This window comes from Eubalaena glacialis, chromosome 3 (genome assembly GCF_028564815.1).
Source record: "Eubalaena glacialis isolate mEubGla1 chromosome 3, mEubGla1.1.hap2.+ XY, whole genome shotgun sequence".
In the NCBI taxonomy this organism is placed as follows: domain Eukaryota; kingdom Metazoa; phylum Chordata; class Mammalia; order Artiodactyla; family Balaenidae; genus Eubalaena; species Eubalaena glacialis.
Genome location: NC_083718.1, coordinates 32,451,664 through 32,474,078, shown reverse-complemented (window position 1 = coordinate 32,474,078; position 22,415 = coordinate 32,451,664). Strand labels below are relative to the sequence as shown.

At 49.1% G+C, this 22,415-nt stretch overlaps 1 protein-coding gene and 1 non-coding gene across 2 annotated transcripts; one reads left to right on the top strand and one right to left on the bottom strand.

Moving 5' to 3' along the window:
- Window positions 1-5,212: 5,212 nt before the first annotated feature.
- On the bottom strand, window positions 5,213-13,552 carry FCAMR (Fc alpha and mu receptor). Its single transcript, XM_061183714.1, is given in 6 exon segments — window positions 5,213-5,397; window positions 6,042-6,160; window positions 6,808-7,564; window positions 8,525-8,863; window positions 12,012-12,155; window positions 13,498-13,552. Coding segments are annotated over 6 exon segments (1,578 nt in total). The 5' UTR covers window positions 13,532-13,552.
- Window positions 11,087-11,193, top strand: LOC133089356 (U6 spliceosomal RNA). Its single transcript, XR_009700718.1, has one exon. It is a non-coding gene; the product is annotated as a U6 spliceosomal RNA (small nuclear RNA).
- Window positions 13,553-22,415: the final 8,863 nt, after the last annotated feature.

The following is a 22,415-nucleotide window of genomic DNA, read 5'->3' as shown; positions in this document are numbered from 1 at the left end:
AACATTTCTTCTAGGCCTTCTGGGGTGGTGGTGAGGGAGATTGTCTGTACTCTATCATTGTGGCTGGTGGGGTAGTGAAGGCAGAGACTGTGGTGGGTGCCCCCTGAGCCTATGTCTTGCCCCGAGGAGGCTAGGAGTGATGAAGCTGAACATGAAAAAGCCTGGAAATGGAAAGTTGGCCTTGGTCCCAAGGCTCCCTCTATTTCCCCTAAGCCAGTCCTGGGACCCCAAAGAGCTTTTATTCTCTGGTTCTGAGAGGCAGGAACAAATGAACAAACCATTTCTGAGGTTACCAAACCACTCTCTTGCCCTCTACTACCTCCATCCCTTGGCCAGGAACGGGCGGAAGAGGGAAGATTTTCAGAGTAGACATCCAAAGTCAACAGAGGGTCAGGTGACAGGGCCCAGCCCCTCTCATAAGCTACTGGTGTCCTCCTGAAGCCTTGTTGTTTCCTTGTTCCTGGTCTGAGCCTGGCCTTTAGCCCAAGGTTTGCCTAGCAGGCAGCCATTGGAAAAATATCCCCTGTGATCCCCTGCAGCCTGTGCCATCCGAGCCTCAACAATCCCACCTGTATAGTGGTGTACAATCTGCTTCTTTCTGGTGATGTATACTGTAATTAATTTTCAGTTTTCTGTGCTACACGGGTGGAGGAGAGTGCTGGCAAAATGAAAAGTTTAGACAAGTTGCATTTCCTAACCAGTCTGCCCTTCCCATGCCAGGCTCTAAAGAAGTGAACTCCCTGATGCCCTTTTTTTGAATTCGTGTCTGAAGTGAGGTGCAACATCTTCAAATTATGGGACAACTTGGAAAACGCCTTTGGTCATGGTCATCCTGGTTCTCTTCCTCTTGTCTAAGATACCCAGGGCTGGGGAGCCAGGACTCTGTAACATTAGGAGAAGAAGTGGCCCCTGTTGATTGACCCTCTACACTCAGAGCAACACTGGTAGATCTAGATCAAGGCAGCAAACAGGCCAAGATTGGGAACTCGGCCAGAGGTTGGAAGAGGCAGGACACAGAAGACGCCAGATGCTAATCAGGGAACACATGTCTTCAACAAAACGGGACCAGGAGGCAAATGGTGGCCTCCTGACCCAGTGCCTCAGTGCTCGTGGTTTCTACGAGCCTCTAGGAGTATGGCATAGGGTCCTTTCCTGCAGCTGGCACCTCTCTACTGCCTGTCTGTCTTTCAGCTGACCCCCTGGAGAGCAGGCCATGGGGTGACTGCTCATCCCCTTGCTGATAGTGAAGGGAGCAGGTTGGCCTGGGAGGGACAGTGCCTGCAAGCCAAGCTGTGTCACTTCAAGAAAAATGGAGGGCTTGGTGGCCCTGGACCCTGCATGCAAGGCCACCCACAGAGAGTGCGTTTCCTTTCGTGCAGAATCTCCATTCTCCACTGAACGTTTGTCAAGCTGTTAGCCCTGGGTTATCTACACCAATGGAAAACAATCACATAATCCATGTCTACTTGGCTGAAGTGAAATATAAGTCTTTCTGTGGAAGTACCTTCCTCTTTATATCTGACTGGAGCTGTTATTTAACTGATTCTGTATTTCCCAGACCCCACTGGCTCCTGGAGAAGAGGAAGAAATCCCCAAAGTCTTAGTGGAGAGCACGAGAAGTCGTCTGTGGAGTTAAACGTTTGCCCTGAGTTACCTGTGACAGATGGACACCCCTGAAGGCGATTAAGATCTGAGCTCGATTTGTACAAATGCCAATAAGGACCTCGGGGCTGGTGAGAGAATCTTTAGCTCTTAGTTCCAGCTCCCTTAACTTTTCCACTTCACTTAGCCAGGACAGGAATAAGTCAGCTCAGTGATTGAAGAGAACAAATTACTGGAAATGGTTATGAAATTTTTACACCCAGGCCTAAAAGAGGAAAACAAGGATTTCTCTAGAACCTTAAACAGGGAAGGCCTGACCAGCTATGCAGGCCATAAGTCCAAGTATGGAGGTGCAGCGCCGTGATCAAGGATCTAGGCTGTAACTGCTGTGCGTTCAGTGCCCAGGTGTGTAGCTACTTCCTGTCTCCAGCTTCAGTCTTCTCATCTGTAAAATGGGGATTATCCTGCCTACCTTACAGAAATGTTGCATCTAATGAATACGGAATGTGAAAACACCTAGGGGCGTGCCAGCTGTGTAGAGATACTTAACGAACAGTAGCAGCATTAATAAGTAGCGGGGTGAGAACGGGAGGGTTGAGCCCTAACCCGGAGAACATGCTTGATCCTAGGAAAGTCAGTGCTTCCCTGCCCTGTAACTTGGATTAGAAATCTCCACGGACACTTCCCTGATTCCAGCTTCAGAGATGGAGTGTCTCCCTGCCCCTCATCCCAGAGGTGTGGGTATCATGCTAGCTGGGGATATGAGCTTAAAAAACCAAAGCATTGACAATACCCAGCAGTGGACGTGGCCTGCTTAGCCTGCTTAGCCTGCTTTGGCTCTGGCCCCTTAAGTCCAGGCTCCTGCCCCACTGCAGGCATCCTTTAGCCCATAAAGGAGAGCTGTAAGCCTTCGGGGCTGCCCAACTTCCTTCCTGGCCAAGATTTCCCTCAGATCTTATCTCTGCTCAGCTCCAAAGACTTTGATCTTGGCTCTGCTCCATCCATTTGAACTTTTACTGGCTCCTCCTGCTCGAGGACCTCAGCTTTCCCTGGAACTCTGATTTGGCAGTCTTTCCTACTTCTGGAAGCTGCCCCTGACTCCAGCCCCTTGGCCAACACCCTTGCTGGTTGGTCCCCTCCTTCCCCCAGGCAGGTGGTCAGGCAGAATGCCCCAACGGCTGAATCCCAGACAGAAGGATTACAAGAGCTCAGAAGGAGGAGGGGGCAAGGAAAGGGGTGGTCAAGGGAAGCTGTTGAGAAGGAGTGATCCTTCATATCAGAGTGGGAACAGGAGAGTCTCAGTTGGTTTTATGGCTTAATGCAGGGATTGGCAAATTATGGCTCTCGAGCCAGATCCAGATCCAGCCTGCTTCTGTAAATAGTTTTGTTGGAACATAGCAAAAGTCATTCACTTATGGATTGTCTCTGGCTGCTTCTGTGCTGCCAGGGCAGAACTGAGTAGTTGTGACAGAGGCTGTACGGCCTGCAAAGTCTGAAGTATTTACTATCCGGCCCTTTCCCAAAAAGGTTTGCGGACCCCTGGTTTAGTGCATCAAGCTTCCTCAAACAAGAAGTGATTTGAGGAACCCAGTCCTGTGAGGTTGCTTCACCAAAACACAATAGTCCAAAACCCAGGGAAACACACACAATGTCCCCACCCCCCAGAGCTAGTCACAATGCACCTTAGTGAATTAAAGTCTTCCAAAAATCCTGCACAAAACCTGTTTTTTGTTTAACCCACATTTCCCAAACTTCTTTGGTCTACCAAACCTTTTTCTCAGCATACCTCTTAACAGTCCTCAGAAGCTAGCATTCTGTGGACGCCTCTGGAAAACTCTATCAGGTGGAATGATCCTATACAGCCTGGGTTCTCTCCCGTCCCTGCCTCTAATGAGCTGAGTGACCATGGTTGAATTACATACCATTCAGGGCCTGCTTCCTCATTGGTTGGATGGGATAACAGTGGCTCTCCTATCTCTTTTACAGGTGTTTCAGGCAGGTCCCTGAGATCATGTGCATGAAAATGGTCTGGAGCTAGGGCTGTGGTGTCATTGATTTTTGACGATGAGTTTTGCTCTGATACATTGTTTAGCAAAGGTGAAGTGGGGAAGCCACCAGGTCAAGGTCGTGAGTTCCCTTTTCTAGTCCTCACCCTGCTATTCCTAACTGGGTTAACTGAGTGACTTTCAACAAGTTACTTCCCCCCATGGGGTCTCAGTTATCTCACCCCCGGCAATGGATTTTAGACTGGTTAATCTCTGAGGATCTATTAGCTCTGAAATTCGGTGATTCCATTTGGTTAGGTGCAGGCAACTTCCCTGTTTATCCAAAGCAGTGAGTCTTTCTCTCCCAAACCATGAAAATGGCATCGTATTGATTTTCTCTGGACAGTGTCTGGGTTCAGCCCCAGCTATGAGGAGGTAGTAAGGAAGGAAGGATTTCTGGTGCTGCTGACAGCTTAGGAGAGAGGGCCGAGCCTTCTGGGAATGTCTACCTGACAATTCTTGACTTGATACTGGAGCCTTTCTTTCCCTTCTCTTCCACTGCTCAAGGGCTGCTCTGTCCAAACATGAAGTTCAGACAGCTTGCTGACAGATCTGGCAAAATAAAAGAGCAGATGCAATTCCTGAAAAGACAGTGGGCCCAAGAGTGGAGCAAAAGTCCCCCAACAGGCATGAGATAAACTGATTGTAAAGCAGAATCCACATAAAATTCCTCTTGGCCACCTTCTCTCTTATCTGTCCCTCTTACCATAACTACTTTCCAGCTTCATCATCAGTCCTTGATATCAAGGATTTACAAGCAGTTGAATAAGAGGAGCTTTATGAAGGACATGAGAATCTACTGAAAAATACCCTCTTCCTTCATGAACTTAGGAAAATACCAGAAAATCTTGACTGGGTCAAAATGTCTACAGCATAATAACTATGGGGCCAAATGGGCAGGGATGAATTGGGAATGAGGGTTCTTCCTTTTGGTCCCTGTGTAAGGACCTATGGGATCATCTAGGGGACTCCCAAATGAAGGGGGATTCAGAACATCTGTGTTGGCAGGGTCCCCAGAGGTCACGGAGCCCATGCCCCTCTGGTCAGCCATTCAGTCACAAATATTTATTGGGGGCCCTACTGAGCTGAAGTTCTTTGGGGACATAGTGAGATGGAGAAAACACAATTACTGCCCTAAGAGCTTAGAATGTACTTGAAAACGATATAGTTTAATATGTGCAGCAGGCTGAGTGTTAAGAGATGTCAGAAAAAAGGGGCACCTACCAAGGGCTAGGAGTGATGGTTGACATTTTGTTAATTCTCCACTCTGATTGGAAGCCTCTCATATTTTCAAACCTCCAGGAACGGAAATTCCACTTTTTCCAGGTCCACTGACCTCCTCCAGTAACTAATAGATCCTTTCTTGCAGCCTTCTTTGAGTCATAGTGTCACCTTTGGCCATGAAAAATGCTGCGCCTTCCTTGGTCCAGTGATGGTCAGCCTTTGCTTCCCCAGATGGAGTCCCAGCTCCCCAGGCTTCCCTTCATACAGGCGGAGGAAGGAAGAGAAGAGGCTGGGGCTATGGTATTCGGTCCTGGTTCTTTTTTCCACGGTGACTGCGTGGCTTATCCTTCCATTCCTCGGGGTCCAGGGTCCCTCTCCGGGGTGCTCAGGCTGGCACGGAGAGGAGGAGGGTCATCCTGGAGCATCTCCCTTTCCACCTGGGGAAGCTGGTCTGGCTGGAGGCTCAGCTCCGGGAACGGTGTCATCTGAATCAAGGTGACCCCTGATGACCTTTCTGTCTCCTGAGCTGCACAGACACAGAGCACACTGTGAGCGTCCTGGGCACTGAATTTGATTCCTTGAGAACCACCTTCACCAACCGCAAGCCTCAAGGACTTTCTGACACAGAGGATTTGCAACTGAGCCCTTAGATCGGCAGGGATTGGGCCAGGCCTTTGGGGCGTTGGGTCTGAGAATCTTAGCCCCTTTGACTTGCTCCCAGAACATCTCACCCTTTCCTCGCCAGATCTAAATGCCGTGGAGCAGTCCCTTTAGGAATGTTTAAACCTGGACCTGGTGCTGTAAGAGACTTCCAGCTGGGCCGTGCAGAGGGTGCAAATGCAGTCTGGTTCCACATTTGGGCCCTGTACTCCGGTCTGCTTTCGGGAGTGTTCACGTGGTTCATATGACTACCAGCTGTCTTGCCATCTTCTGAAGAGCTTCTCCTTAAGCTCTGGGATGCCATTGAGACATAAATACATAGACTACTTTCCCATCTGCTTGATAAAGGAACCAAGGCCAAGCTTGGTTAAATGGCTCAGACTAGAATTTAGCAACACTTCTACATCCAGAAGTCCTGGTACCAACTCTGACCCCGACCCAGTCCTAAGGGTGTCAGATGGGAACAAGCACTCCCCTTCCCGGCCTTGGGGTGACTTAAGCTCCACTTACAGCTCTTCTTTCTCCGGAGCTTCCTTCGCAGCAGAACAAGAGCCGTCAGCATAAGCGGACACAGCACCGAAGAGACTGGTGTCAGCATCCGAGAGATGTTTTTCTCTTCCAGAGAAGCACTGGAGTGGAAGCAGCAGAGGAGGGGATGGTAAAAGCACAGGAGAGGGGAGGTTGGAGCTGGGTAGGAGACTGAAGACCCTTTGGCCCTTGCCCCTCATTTTACAGCTGAGAAGCTGAGGCCAAGGCAAGCTGTCTGCCCGAATTCCCATGGAGGGTTAGTTGCCGAGCTGGGACTAAGTCCCCTGCCTTCTGGTTCCCAAGCCCTGATCCTTTCCCTCCTCCACCAACGTGCCACAGTGGGCAAGAGAAGTGAGTGAGGGTCAGGGCATCTACACTTGGCATTTGGCTTTGCCACAATCTGTCTTTGCAGCTTCAGTGAGTTACCCCCCGACCTCGTCGGAGCTTTGTTTCCTCATCTTTAAAAAAAAAAGAAGTCCCAACAGTCCCACCTAAATATTCCATTATTCTAGTGCTTATATTTTTGCTTGAAAGTCACATGAAGATACTCAGATAGCGTTCTCCCAGCAAGGACCCTTGAATGAGGGAGGATTCTGACTTTCATGTCCCTTGCGCTTTACTGTCCTGAGGTTACAAAGCGAGAGGAGTGGGCAGACGGAGGGAGTCACAGAGGTTAGCTCACTGAGGGGCGTGCAAAGAGATGGAGCAGATGTGGAGCCCCAACGGAGAGGGCGGCCTGGGGGTTTACCTCTTCACGTGGGAGTCCTTGCCCAGGGGCCTGAGGGGCCTTGCTGCCAGGGCCTGGCTTGGCGTCACTTGGGGACCACTGTCTCCAGCAGAGGTGTCTAGGTCTCCTTCACTGCTTCCTTCCGCAGATGCCATCTCTAGGCTGGTCGGCTCCAAGGTCCACACAACTGCAACTGGGGTGGTTCCTTCAATGGAGCGCAGGGCTTGTGGCTTAGAAACCGACATTTCTTCTTGGAGGGTTTCCCACATCCATTTTTCTGAGACCAGGGTTGATGGCCTAATTGTCGCCATGACCTTCTCAGCTGTGTCTGGGGCTATTCTGACCCTCTCTGTGTCCTCTCTTTGCCTATCAGTCCCAGTAGTTGTTTCCCTCTCTCTTTCGCTGGCCCTAGCCCTGTTTGCTTCCAAACTTCTGGTGCTCCACACTCGATCACCTTCTGTTGGATTGGACACACCTCTGATGGCTGAAGCTGGACTCTGTGGAGTGGGGATGGTTGCCCAAATGGAACCCTCTAGCTGGCTGCCTGTCCCTGGAGCTACTACCCCAGTTGCTCCTGGGGTTTGTCTTCCCTTAGCTGAAGCTGTGGTTTTGCTGGTTCCTAGAGTCAGAGCAACTCTGTCCCATCCTGTCCCTTGTCTCTCTATAGTCTGGATAGTTCCTGGTGTCCGTCTGTTGGCCGCTGGCGATACTGTCACAGAGGATCCCGTGATGAGCTCACCAGCAGCCAGAGTGGCTGCGGGGATGGTTCTGGAAAGACCTGTGTGAACAGCAGAAGGAGACCAAATGAGAAGGCTATCCGGGCTGCCTACAGGACACCAGGCTGCAAAGGACACCAGGCTTGACGTGTTTGCTCCATGGAATGCAACTTCACTAAGCAATGCAGTCTTTGGTCAATATGTTGGATAAAATAAAAAATTGGGAAAACCAGATGTGTTCTCTAGTCTGTTGCCAATATTGACATTTTATGTCCCTATCTCCTTTTACGCCCGCATAGTCTCTATCCAGCTGCCCCACGACACCATGCTGTCCCCTTTCCTAGGGCCCACATCCCTTCACGTACTGCTTTTCAAATAAGAAAAAAAGAAAACTCCAGTCACAGCAGAGCAGCCAATGTCAGCAGATGGTTAGAGAGCAACATCTAATCAAACAAGTCCACTCTCTGGACTCCTGCCTGCCTGAGCCATCTCTCCGGTAGACCAGCCTTTCATAGCCTGGATGCCCTTCCTTGGACTCTGGGTACCTGACTCTAGATCAACTCTCCAGAACGAGCCACACACGGCATTGGCCTGGTAGCTGTCGGATGTCTGCTGAGAGGCTCAGCCTTAGGAAGAGCTCAGTCCCCATTCTTCTGCTTTGCCTGTCTTATGTGCTCTGCATGTCTGAACAAAGAGACATCATGACCGTAAGAAGCCATGTCCTCCAATTCACCAGTTTCATGGAGCTCTCTTCAAATATATGTGCCACAACTTTCGGGGGGAATTGGGTGAGATAGATTACGGGGATTCAGTTGGGACGTTTTCCCTAGTATCTACCTTCCCTCTGAAGGTGGTCTCCATCTGAAATGAAAGTCTATGTCTTAAAGTCCTTGCCTGACCCCAGCTTTTCATCATCACTTCCCTTGTGTTTAAAGCCCTCCTGGACCTCTGGTCTTCTGTTGCCCCTTCCCCTTCCTAGCATTCAGGTCACCAAACTTGACCTGCCAGCCATCAGCCCTTACCTGCAGAGATGGTCAGCTTCATGCTGAAGAACAGCATGTTGTTTGTGTTTCCAATGCCACAGCGGTAGTGCCCCACATCCTCCGGGGACAGCTGGGAGAGCCTCACCACAAACAAGCCTCTTTGTGGGAAGTCTCTTAGGACCACACGGCCACGGTAGCGAATGTGAGTGTAGCGGTTGGTGGACACGATGGTGTGGCAGACCCACGTCAGGGGGCTTAGGCGGCACCAGTACTTCCTCGGGTGGCTGTTGATGGAGAAGGGTGGGTAATGGCACTGGATGGTGACAGCTCCCCCAGGCTCCCCAGACACCAGCCTCGGGCCCTTCAACGCATTTGCAGCTGCAGGCAGAGAAAAAAAAAGTCCGGGGCAAGAGTGCTGAATTTGTCACTGTTTGGGGAGCTATGAGCTCCAAACTCTGCCAGAGAGGGAACAGGTCAGAAAATGCCTCCGTGAAAGTGAAGCTAAAAAGAATCAATATAGAAATGTCAGAGCTTAGCCACTAGGTCAGGAGTAGCTCCAAGGTATGAAATGGAGCTGTGTCCAAGGCCCCATGGAGAGATGAAAATGCAAGAATAATCTTACCACTATTTAGCTAACCACTGTTGAGCTTATCATGTACAGGTGATCTTGTACATGTCCGTCCAAAGCCTGGATTCATGCCACTGTGCTCCAGTGCAGATGTTTTACAAAAAATGCAAATGTTTAAGAAGCTGCCATCTAAGCACCTGTCAGAAGGCCAAGGCAACAGCTGACAGAAGGGCTGTGGTTTATTTGCATGGAATGTAAAAGAGAGATGTTAAAACAACAAGGTCCTACAGTATAGCACAGGGAACTATGTTCAATATCCTGTGCTAAACCATAATGGAAAAGAATATGAAAAAGAATATATATATGCATAACTGAATCACTTTGCTGTACAGCAGAAATTAACACAACATTGAAAATCAACTATACTTCAATAAAATTTTTTTTTAAAAGAGGGATGTTAAATAGTAAAAACAGATGAGTGTGACTTCTGCTGAAAGGAGAGGGTGCTGGAAGCACAGGAATCCTGCTCTGCTTGGTGGGTAACTCCCCAGACCATCGTTTTCAAAAACGTTCATACTGCCCACTTCTCTAGAAATGGAAATAACCAAGTGCCACTGTCAAAGCACAGCAGAATTGTGAATATGTCTGCTTTGGCGGTAGGCATGAATCATAGTTGAAGCACAGTCTATGGCCCTTTTACTGACTTAAATTTGATCCAATGCAAGCAGAAACAAAGTTTACTCTTTCTCTCACTGCCTCTTCGTACTAGCGCTGGGATGTCTCTCCTCCTTGATGAAATCTCAGACATAATTTCAAGTATAGTAGCTTTCATAGTCTCACTTGGAAAGGAAAATGTCGAGCCCAGTGACTGCTGCAACTCCAGCCTCTTATCCAACTGAAGCCTTTTCCTATTTCCCAGCTACACTTGGAGGCCTGATGTGGGGGAGGGGGACAGGTCGGGGTCTCTTGCTTTGCTCGACCCCTTCCCCTACTCAGAACTGCTCTTGGGGCCCCTCTGGGATTGGGTGTGGAGGGGAGAGACGAGATGTGAATGGAAAGTCGTGATCTGCTGGTGGCGCCCTCCGGGCATGGCAGACGTCCAGAGCTGCGTCCTTCCCTTTTGCCTCCCAGATCGCTTGTCCGTGGCCTCTGGCTGCAGTTCCCTCCTGGTAAGAACTGCTTCTCCTCCTGCTGGCCTTTTATGACTCCTCCACCACCAAGCCTAGGACTTCTGGCCACGTGCCCCTCTCGTGGTTACAATCCCTTCTGGGTAGACCTCTTGGTAGAGGCCCTGGGGCAGCTCCTTTCTGTGGGACCTACATTTGGCCCCAGGAAACACACCTTTGTCCTGCTGTCAGGAGAAATCTGGGACATACAGCAAGCTTGTTGTGTGGCGTCCTAGAAGTTCCTTCTCTTACTTGGCTTAAAGTGAGGAGGAGGTGATCCGTCTTGTCCCCCAGGAGCAGGTGGTGGAGAGCACAGCACACTGTCTCTCTGCAAAAAGCTCTTCTCTTCTACCTCTGATGATTCTTCAGGAGACTACATACACGGTGGGCTATTTCTGGAACAACTAGCTTTGCCATCTCTCTCCATAGTCCTGCCTAGGTGGTTCAACATGTTGCTTTAGGATATGGGTGCCTGGCATCTATCAATTTGTTCTATGTCTTTAGCACCTCTGAATCCAAGAAAGTTTAATCCTGTTGCCAGGACTGGCTACATAATTTGCAGGGTCCAGTGCAAAATAAAAATGGAGGATCCCTTATTCAAAAGTTACTAAGGATTTCACTATGGCAGCAGTGGAGCATTAAACCAAGCACCTTCTGAACGGGGCCCTGTGTGACTGCACAGGGCACATGCCCATAAAGCTGGCCCTGCCTGTTGCATATGTCTTGAGGTCTCATTATAGGAAGAGTCAAGGCCATAAATGTTAGGGATAAATCAATACTCATTGTAGGTTTAATTAAGCGACACACCACAACTATGCCACTATTGCTAAAGTTAAATGGCAACTTATCATTAAAAAGTAAGAATCTGTGCTCGCTTCGGCAGCACATATACTAGGATTGGAACGATACAGGGAGGATTAGCATGGCCCCTGCGCAAGGATGACACGCAAATTCGTGAAGCGTTCCATATTTTTACACTGCCAAATGTAAAGTGGATAGCTGGTGGGAGGCGGCCGCATGGCACAGGGAGATCAGCTCGGTGCTTTGTGACCACCTAGAGGGGTGGGATGGGGAGGGTGGGAGGGAGGGAGATGCAAGAGGGAAGAGATATGGGAGCATGTGTATGTGTGTGGCTGATTCGCTTTGTTGTGGAGCAGAAGCTAACACACCATTGTAAAGCAATTATACTTCAATAAAGATGTTTAAAAAAAAAAAATGAGCAGAAAAAAAAAAAAAAGTAAGAATCTTCGTAATTACAAACAAGGACCACCTCAAGATGACAGTGATGGTGCTCTGATAAAGTGTTCACACCTCATGTTTCAGGAATCTGCATGTGATCTACATGCGGCGCAGGCAGAAGGATTAAGGAGCCCCATTCATCAGCGGGAAGGGCTGTTCCGACTTCGCAGCTGAGAGCTGGTTAGGAATCCTTAATCAACTTTTGCAATAAACATTTTTTTCTTTTATAAATACCAAATTTCACTTACCCTTAAGAACTTATTGGGTGGATGACTAGTAGCTCTTGGTTATATATAATAAAGGTTTTTGGAATTTTGTACTAGTTGCCTGTGAGAATTACAGAAAGGGCTGGCATTTTAGGATCAATGCGGTGCCTGCCAGGGGTCCCTGCAGCGGAGGCGGTGCCCCTGCTCTCATTCACCCGTCATCTCCCAGCAGTTGCCCACTGTACGGCTTCAGTCAGGGATGGGCGAGTGAGGCCTGCACTGGAGCTTGACCTGGTCTGAGGAAGCGCAAAAGGCCTGCGACAGGAGCAGGGAGAGCAAGGTGGTGCCTGGGATGGATCACTCCTCCCTCCAGCAAAGGGGTGAGAAAACCGGGCGTGTTTCCTTGGCCCAGAGGGTGGGCCCAGAGGGGAGAGAGCCATCCCACAGCCACCTGAGACGGGGTCTTCCATGTGGAGGGGCCAAAGCAGAACCTGGGGCACAGGGAGGAGATGGGCCCTTGAAGGATCCACAAAGGCATCCACAAGAGGAGGAGCCAGCTCGAGAGCCCTGCCAGGCCAGAGAGTTCCAAGCCATCCCATCAAGTAAGAGCTGCCTGGCTCCTGCTCTCCTCCCACCTGCTGCTGTGACCCTACTGGCGTCCCAAGTGCCAGCTGCCTCGGCGGGGAGGAGAAGGAGCAGGGGAAGGGGGAAGGCAGCCCCCGGACCCCTCCCTGCCTTCCTGACTGCAGGCCTTGGGTGACGAAGGGGCATTAAATTACTGACCAAAATATTTAATTGGCCACTTACAATGATCAAATTAGAACATCTGAGACTTAAAGGAATTAGGTTAAGACTCTTATATGTTCGGAGAAAAATCATGGGCCTGCCTGAGTTTTCTTCTGGGGGCTGGGGAAGCTTGCTCCTACTGAAAAATTTTAAAGGGGGCATTGGGAGATGAAAATAAAGAGGTGGTGTGATTATATCACAGAGGGTTCTCGCCCAGATATAAGCTACCTTTGATTCATTAAAATTCTGGTTTGTTTGTAAGACAAACACAATTGTTAATCTTTTTTTTGTATTATCATAGCTTTTATTTATTCATTTATTCTTTCAACAATCATTTGTTAAGCATCTACTTGGGTACCAGACACTCTAAGCACATACTCACTATATTCCTCAATGGCTCCCCATTACCATCAAAATAAAACCAGATACCACAGCATGGAGACAGGACCATTGGTCCTCTGAGCCTGATCAGCACACCAGCCTGTCAGGACCTACAGAGCAGGAATTCTGTCTTTCATCCGTGTGTCCCTAGTGCCTGGCACATGGTAGGCCCTCCATAAGTATGCGTTGACTAAATAAGTAAATGCGTAGATGTAGTATTTACCCATCTGGTTTCTTTGTAGACTCTGCACTCTTTGGAGTAGGTCAGGGTTTTTATGTCCCTAGTACTGGGTCTGGCACTTGAGCGTTTTTGGAATGAGTGGAAATAGAGCAGTGCTACCTCTGGCTTTTGCACACCCTGGAACCCATATCTTGCAAATGCAGCCGACTTTCAGTCATCAGCTTGAATGGAAGAGAGCAGAGACAGATCAAAACTGTGAATATTCCAGCAATCATCAAGTCAGACATATGCCCTCTCATGTGAGCTCTCACCTCCCTCATTCCCTCTGACCCAGATCTGACCACTCCCTCGATCCAAAGCCGTGCAGATGCCCGAACTACGGTGCGGGTGCTGAATGCCGTTGAGGTGCCCGCCAGGCATGTCTGCAGCCTGGAAGGCTTGGGTCTGGGTGTACAAGCTCTGAAGCTGGGCTGTTTGGGACTCACCCTGCAGCAGGCACAGTATGAGGAGGATACGCATTTTCCATCCTGCCCTCTGGTTGGTGACCTGCAAAAAAAAACACTGTAGATGAAGAGTCCTGAGAGGAGACGAGTGAGAAGCTGGGTGAGCAGCCCTGGGACCTGGGCGAGCTCCTTCTCACTCTGGGATCTTGGTTTGCTCAGCGCTGGGGCTGGATCACCTCCATCTAAGAGCAGGACGTACCTGCCCTCCGAGAGAAGCACAGCTCCATCCTCACAGCCCTAAACACGCACATTTGGCCTGGGTCACCGCCACCAAGACTAAAAAACTCCCTCTGGGGGATTCCAGCCCCAGCACCCACCTGCCAGCATGGAGCTCTGGATTTGGGGAAGCACTGTGTAGTGGAAAGACCCCAAGCTAGAAGTTTAAACCTTAGCTGCAATTGTGGGACCCTGGAAAGGTTACTCAGTCTTGGGGATCAGCTTCCTCTCCAGGGGGAATGAGAATCTGTACGGGGCTGTTGTACCAGTTAAATGAGACTGTGTTAGAAGAGTCAACAGCAGGCCTGGTACTGAGTCGCTCGCTTCCCCTTCTCTTTTGCGGAAGGAGAATTGCTTCCTTCAAGGGAAGCTTTCTGTCTCACTGGTAGTGCGCCGCCAGTCAATAATAGGAGTTAATTAACTCTCAGGCGAAGTAGTTTTCTGTTCAAGGGTCCTATTCTGTTTCTTCTCCACAGTTTCTAGAAAGCCCTCCCTGGCCCCCAGTCCACACTGATCTTCCCCTGCTCTGGTCTCTCTCACTGGCCTGGGGACCTCCTTGAGGGGAGGACTTTGAGCCACCAGGCTCTGAACCGGGATCTAGGCCGGTGTAGGTGCCCAAGGCACAGCTACTGTGAACAAGAACCTTCCACTCTTTTGACAGACACCATGCTGACCACTACTCAAATGGCTTTCTGTTGCTTGCTGATTAAAAAGGCAGGGATGGTACATTATACTTCATTGGTAGTTCCCACAGGGTTTCGTGGATGCTTTCTGAGTGACTAAAAATCTCTTCTTTGAATCTATCTACTGCCTGCAGTTCCTGGGACCTGTGGACTCTTTTTTCTAAAGAAAGCAAAATTAAGTTAGCCATAGTTTTCTCCTGCCAACGCTAATACATGTCTCGCTAATGTTAAGAACAGGCTCTGACAGTCAATGGTCTGGTCCCCTCGCCCCACCCCCTGTACAACTAGACAAAGCCACACAAGGCCACTGGCCAGTCTGGGCTGTGGGCTAAAGGGAGAGAAAAGGGAACAAGGTGAGGAGGAGAGGGGGAAGGCAGAGGAAGTAGGAGAAGGGGAAAGGAAAGGTAAGGTGGGAGTTGAAAGAAGGGAGAGAGGAGAGAGGAGAGAAGGAGATAGAGTCCATGGCTGGCCCTGTAATGCAAGCTGTCGCCTCAGTGTGGCTCTGCCTAGCCATCTCCACTAAAGCCTCTGCCTGCTCTATCCAGGCAGGGCCCCCAGAGTGGCCAGATCTGGAAAAGTCCACGGGCTCCTTCTGCTTTCTGTGCCCTCCCCTTAGAATCTCCCGGGTCTTGGGCACCATCATGGCAGCCTCAGGCCCTCCCTGCCCTCCAGAGCTGCTGGTTTCCTGCCTGCACCTGGGGGATTTCCCAGGTGTGCCTGCAGCTTATCTGTTGTTTGATTAATATTCACCAGGTCCAGGCTAATTCTGAGGCTGGTGCCCAGGTTCCCCCAGGTGAGTTTTTCAAAAGTGCTAAGTGCTGACACAGCACATGCTGGGGCCAAAGTCTGCACTGCCCTGCTGGGGTTCTCTGAAGTGTGCACCAGTGGGTGCAGCTATCTCTCGGCTTCAGGAGCAAAAGCCGCCTCTGAGGGGCAATGAGGAAGCACAAGGTGTGCGATAAAATGTCTCCAAGGAGTTATCGGCCTTGACTAGAGGCTGCAAGGATAACATTCAATGGAAAGTCTCCAAGTCATCCACCTGCCGATAACCTTCAGAAAACCTCCCTCCAAGAGACAGGGAGCCGCAACTCAGCAGCTTGGGGCCACAGGCCTCTGTGATCGTGCACAGCATTTTAGGGGACAAGGGCACATTGGGGAATTCTCTTGTCCCTCAGACCTGCTGGGAAGGGATCTACCCCATCTTCAGCACAGGCTGGTGTAAAACTCCCCAAATCCCTACTGGCCCCCTGAGCCCCACTTCTCTCCTATACCCCCGTCCCTGTGGCAGCAGACAAGAAAGGAAGGAGGCAGATGTAGAGGGAAGAGCACAGAACCGGGATTCAGGAGGTTCCACATTGCCCATGGCAATGACCTTGAGCAATGCCTCTTTCGTCTCCACTGCAACACAAGAGCTTTGACTGCAAGAGCGCCATGCTTCCTTCTCCTTCTTAATGTTAGCTGGCTCTAAATCCCTCAGGGGGCTGTACGGAGTCATGCACTCTGGTGGGAGGGAGAGTGGGGGTGAGCAGAAGAGTAGGGGGATGCTGGCCTGAACTCCAGAATCCTTCCCTGGCCCCCGGGAGCGAGGCCAGGCTGCTCTGGGATGGCCGCGGCTGCAACTCACCACCCACATCTGGAGACAAGCCCCCAACCTCTCGGGGGAAAGCCTCACCACACCTTTTGTTCTCCGGGCTTAGCTGGGGATTCTCCATCCATCTCTGTCCAGAAATAAAATCCACTTGGACTTCTTCTGTTTTTGATATGCTGGTGATTGGACGCCTTCTAGTTTCTTTTCTTTAAACCTTGAGGCTGAGTTGGCTGTCTGATGTGACGGAAGGCAGCTGGAGTCCGCACTGGAAGATGGAGGGATGAGGTATAGCCCTGCCACTCACCTCTCCACACTCCCATCAAGTCACTTCACGCTGGATCTTGGCTTTTATTTCGTATAAAGAGGGAGCCAGTCCAGGTCCCTTGTTGTTCTTACTGTCACTTATCCCTGCAGAACTTTTCCAGGGGTGATGACAGTGGCTTCAAGGGAAACACACTGACCCACATCCTTCTACCTCTCATTTCCCCTCCAGTCCAGGGTCCCAGACTTTTTAGGATGCCCCAGATCAGCCAGCCTGATCAGACCTCTCCCGGGTAAGTGATGCAACAACATGGCAGAAGAGAAAATTCAAGAGAGGAATTCCCCTGCTGTCTGGCTGGCATCTGGTTCCTCCTAGCTGGCTGGGCCCCTTCAATTTCCATGGGGAGGCAGTTTGAGTCCCTGACTCCAGTTCAGCTGCATGCCTGGTAGTTACCAGCTCATGACCTGGACAAAGCACAATAGAGTAAATGAGATGATCTCCATGGAGAAAGAACACTGACAAGTGTGGCTTATCCAAATGGATGACACACTTCAAAAATATCCCAATATTTCCCTTCGGAAGATATTTCATGGATGGGTTTTTTTCCCTTGTAGAAGATGTCATTTGCCTGCCTCTGTTGGTTTTAAACTGACATCAAAACGGAAGGCATAGGGGCTTCCCTGGTGGTGCAGTGGTTAAGAGTCCTCCTGCCAATGCAGGGGACATGGGTTCGAGCCCTGGTCCGGGAAGATCACACATGCCACGGGGCAACTGAGCCCATGCACCACAACGACTGAGCCTGTGCTCTAGAGCCCGCGAGCCACAACTACCGAGCCTGTGTGCCACAGCTACTGAAGCCCACGTGCCTAGAGCCCATGCTCCGCAACAAGAGAAGCCACCGCAATGAGAAGTCTGCACGCCGCAACGAAGAGCAGCCCCCGCTCGCCGCAACTAGAGAAAGCCCGCGCGCAGCAACAAAGACCCAACGCAGCCAAAAATAAAATAAAATAAATAAATTTGTATAAAAACAAACAAACAAACAAAAAAATGGCAGGCATAGCCCAAGCACTCAACAGCGAAGGGGCTCCAGAGGATACATGTGCTGCAGACTACAGTTAAAGACTCTCACCAGGACCCTTGATAGAGCATGTAGTATCCTTGAGCCAATTAGAAATGGCACTTCTTCCTTAAGAAAAATAAATTTAGTTGGTATATTGTTGCATAACTTGGATAACCATTGGGGCAGCATGTATTACCTATGCTTTCCCCCTTCCAGGTTTGCAGACAGGGTAAGGGTAGGAACTGAGCCACTGAAAGCAATAGGAGAGGAAAAGAAACCCCTCCATGGGATGCCTGGAATATGGCTGGGACAAGACTGTCTCGTGCATCCGTGCATGCCAGTGTCCTTGTGCACAGCTGTGTGTACTGCTGTCCCGGGACTTGGTCATGAGCTCCAGATCTTCACAAATACCTAGGGCCTCCCATGTAAGTTTGAACACATCTACAGTGTGGATGGCATCCCCTTAGGCGTGGCACGCTGGAGCAGTGTACAACCTGAAGAACTGTACTTGGTGGTCCTGCCTTCAGAGGCTTATCCCCAGGTTTGAATGATCTCTGTACAGGTGGTAGAGAGGGTTGATGCCTGGTTAGATTCTCCCCTCCCAGCTCTCCAGAGAGCAGTACAGCCTCATTGTTGATCACACAGACTTTGGAGTCAGGCTCCCTCCAAATTAATATCCCAGTTGTACTTTTTGCTGGGAAAGTGATATGGGTCAGATTACTTATCTTCTTTAAACTTCATTTTCCTGATCTGTAAAACAGAAGAATAATAGCACCTACCTTATAAAATTCTTATGCGAATTAAGTGTGATAATCCATGTAACACAAAGTGCATAACCTGCAGTAAATTCTCAATAAATATTATCTGATAGTATTAATAGCTTAGCTTATAGCAACAGGGAGCAAGTGTCTTAAAGACTATTTGATTAGTAAAGACATAAGTTATAAAGTCCAGTTAGTTTGGAAAGCATGGGCCAGTTTTCAGAGCACTGGTCCAGAGCCAAGCTGGTCCCCTCTCTGAAGATTTATGGGGGTGAAAACGGTACTGGCTACTTCTCTTGGGAACATAACTGAATTCTCTTGCTCAGCACAAAGCCACAGGTGGCCTCTTTACACAGGTTTATGACACTGTGACCTTCTGATTACAGGGCCCAGACTCCAGAAAAAGGCAAAATAATACTTAGACCAAATGTCACATCTGGGAAGAGCTTTATCCCCTCCCTGACCCCCCACCTCCAACCCCCAATCCCAGTTGTAGCAAAGGATTTTATTTGCTCAATAGACACAGCAGAGGGAAATTCAGCAAACAGAATGCTAATCAATGCAAGAAAAACCATTTGTCCTGAAACAATCTGTATTGATCTCTTTCTTCTCCAAAACATATTTTCTAATGAATAAGAGCAATGTATAGAGATGTTTTATGCTTCCATGTCGCTGGTGGTCAAGACTTACATTCCTCCTTACACATCATTGCAAATTTTTCTGCTTCCTCTACCCACACATGTAAGCTTTTTTCTATCCTTGTTATTTGCGGGAGAGACACATCCTTCCTCCCCCTCCCTCAGCCAAGCTCTGGTCAGAATACTGAAGGCTGAAGAAAACATTGTTTAAAAACACTTGGATTACTACAAGTCCTTTATCACTTCCTTAGAAACTCATAGAGGGGACTTTCCTGGTGGCGCAGTGGTTAAGAATCTGCCTGCCAATGCAGAGAACACGGGTTCGAGCCCTGGCCCGGGAAGATCCCACATGCCACGGAGCAACTAAGCCTGTGAGCTACAACTACTGAGCCTGCGCTCTAGAGCTTGTGTACCACAACTACTGAGCCCACGTGCCACAACTACTGAAGCCCGCGCACCTAGAGCCCGCGTTCCACAAGAGAAGCCACCGCAATGAGAAGCCCGCGCACTGCAACGAGGAATAGCCCCTGCTCGCCACAACTGGAGAAAGCCTGCGCACGGCAACGAAGACCCAACGTAGCCAAAAATAAATAAATTTTTTAAAAAAAGAAACTCATAGAGGAAGGTGAACTATGCGACTTGTCACTCCTCCAAATGATAACAGAAGAAAGTAATTGTTATGCGACTTGTCACTCCTCCAAATGATAACAGAAGAAAGTAATTGTATAGAACAAATAATCGTTTTATAATGCCATTAGCAGGCTTTTACAACTCCAACCATCATTTGGCTGATAGCAAAGATTACGATCCAGCAACATTCACACCTTCCAAACACAGACGACGTTTGTTCTGAAGGCAGCCAGGAAAGTGCTGAGATAGTTAAGTTCCTGCTGGTAAAAGCACAGAGTAAAGAATCCCAGGAGATTATTTCATAGATCATAGGAGTATACATATAGCCTAAGATCTTAGCTGAAACTCATCTCAGGATGTTGGTGTAGATCACTGTGGGAAAACATGCTCCACAGCTCTTAGCATAACCTTTCTGGAGTGACTTGAGTCTGGGGATTAAAACAAATATATTTCTTACTGGTTGGGATTATTTGCTTATGATGCTATTTGTAATAGACATTATCCTGTGATGACGAATCACTGGCCCTTGCAGGATGGAAGGGGCTCCGAATAACTAACTTGCCATGGAGGAGCAATTGGTCTCCCTGAGGAATGGTGCTGCACGGGGGACTTGGTGTTCAGCTCTGTTGCTGGTAGGTTGGACGCTCGTTAGCAACAGTGCTAAACTCAGCCTTGGTTAGTGGGAGTCCAGGCTGTTCTTGGGAGCCCATAGTCCATCCCTCTGACCGTGACTACTTCTCTCTTGTGTCCATTGTGCCAGCACCACGGTGGCCAATGCCTGGAATTGGCTGATGCTAGATGGCCAAATCATTCTGTCTGCTTGGTAATTTAGTGCCTCTTCCATGGTGGATACTTTCTGGTGGGCATTAGCCTATGATACAAAGAGCTTCACACTTCATACAGCTCCCATGTCCATCCGTGTGTCTTTAACTAATCTTTCAATCTTTCTCTAACCAGGCCTCCGTCTATATTCTAACATCAGGCCATTTTTCCTTTAACACAAAGTAGATGACCAGGTGCACTGCCTAAAGTTCTGCTTCCTGGAAGGACTTTCTCTTGCTCTCTCTGCTTTGCAAGGCCACTCCTTGTAACACAACTACTGGTTACTTTCAACTTGAACCCGCATATCAAACCAACTCATCTATAAACAAAGCCTGGGTTTTGTTCCTCTTCCATGTGGTTTAATGTGTGCTCTTGTGTGGCCCCTTATGGAGGGGCACTGGTGCAGCAGTGGTCGTGGAGATGAGGGACAGGCTACTTGATCATGCAGCCTGCTTGTGCCCTCAAGCCCTTATTGTGCTTGGTCCCAGCTGTACCACTTCCCATTTATTCTGAGTTGCTGCTGGCATACTTGACCTTATGACTCAGTAGGTGTAATAGCTCTCAGTTCACGATGGGCAGTTCCACATGCATATTCATCTGGGGTCCTGTGTTCAGGTGTTACGCCTCTCCCAGGGCCCAGTATCACGCTAGCAGTTGTTTTTCAAAAGACACATGATTCTCCCTTGCAGGTGGCATGGCCTTGCCAAACAACCACAGGGGACTATGTGACCAGGTTGTGATTCTCCCACTGGGGCTTGTCATAAGCTCCACATAGCATCTTTTCCCAGCACCTCTACCTCTAATATTAAGTGGCAGGACTGCTTCCATCTCAGCCTGGACCTGCTGCCGAGGTCCTGGTTGTGGACCCTGATCTGGGCCCCACTCAAAGGTAGAAGCATTTCATGCTGCCTGGTGTATGGGCTAGAGCAGTATTTTTATGTGGAGAGTATGCTGCCTCCAGAACCAAAGAAGCTTGTCAAATATGCTGCTTCCTTCATTGTGGTGGAAGGTACAAGATAAAATATCTTGTCTTTCACTTGGGATGGGAGTTCCTGGCTGGCCCCTGATCATTGGACCCCTAAAAGCATCGTTGATGTGGCGGTCCCCTGGAATTTCCATGAGGTTTTCCTCCCATCCTCTGAGGCATGTGTGTCTTACTGGGGCCTCCAACATGCTAGGTGCATCTTGCTCACCTGGCCTGATTAGCATAATATCATCAATAAATAATGGATCGATGTGACATTCTTCAGGATGTCCAGATGGTCCAGATCCCTTTGGACTATATTATGACATAGGGCAGGGGAGTTACCATAGCCTTGGGGACAAAATTGTAAATCTATGTTGTTATTCACCCGTATAAATGCAAATGGTCTCTAATCCTTTCCTCTGAAGGGAATAGCAAAGAATGCATTCACCAGACCAAGGCTTCGTACTATGTGCCAGAGGCCAGGTCAAATCTGCTGTGGTAGATAAACAGATACAGTGGCTGGAATTGGGGCTAATATTTGGTTGAGTTTGCAGTAGTTTATTGTCATCCTCTAGGGTCCACTAGGTTTCTGAAGGGGCCAACTATTGAATCGAAAAGTGACATTATGGGAACTGCCACTCTGCATCCTTTAGATCCTTAAGGGTGGTACAAATATCAACAGTTCCTCCCTACCATGCAATAATATTTTGTATTTATTATCTTGGCCTGGGATATGCCAGTTTCACAAGCTTCCATGTGGCTTTCCCTGCTATGATAGCTCTTACCCACAAGCCTAAGACCCAATGCTTCAGCTAAAAAGCATGTCAACCCCAGTTACACATTCAGGGACTGGAGAAATTACCACTGGGTATATCTGCAGACCCAGCGGGCACACTGTAAACCAGACCTTGGCAGGGACTTTAGTCATTACCCATATACCCCACTAGTTAGAACAGGGGGCTGTGATGATGCTTTGCTTCTCTGGGTATCATGTCAGCTCAGAATCTGTGTCCAATAGTCCTTAGAACATTTGGGGGTCCCCTTCCCCCAGTTACCCAATCAAACAACTGTGGGTCCCTTTGGGAAGGACTTACGGAATCATGACTCTGTATGTTTGGTGTTGTAGGTTTTTTTCTTTTTTTTTCTCTTCGGGACCTGGCTGAATCTGAGTCTGACATTTTATTGGGGTTGCTGCCCTTAGACTCCTTGTCATCCATCCTGGACTTCTAGTGATACAAGCTAAGAAACACCCTTGTTGGTTGAGTGTTTATTT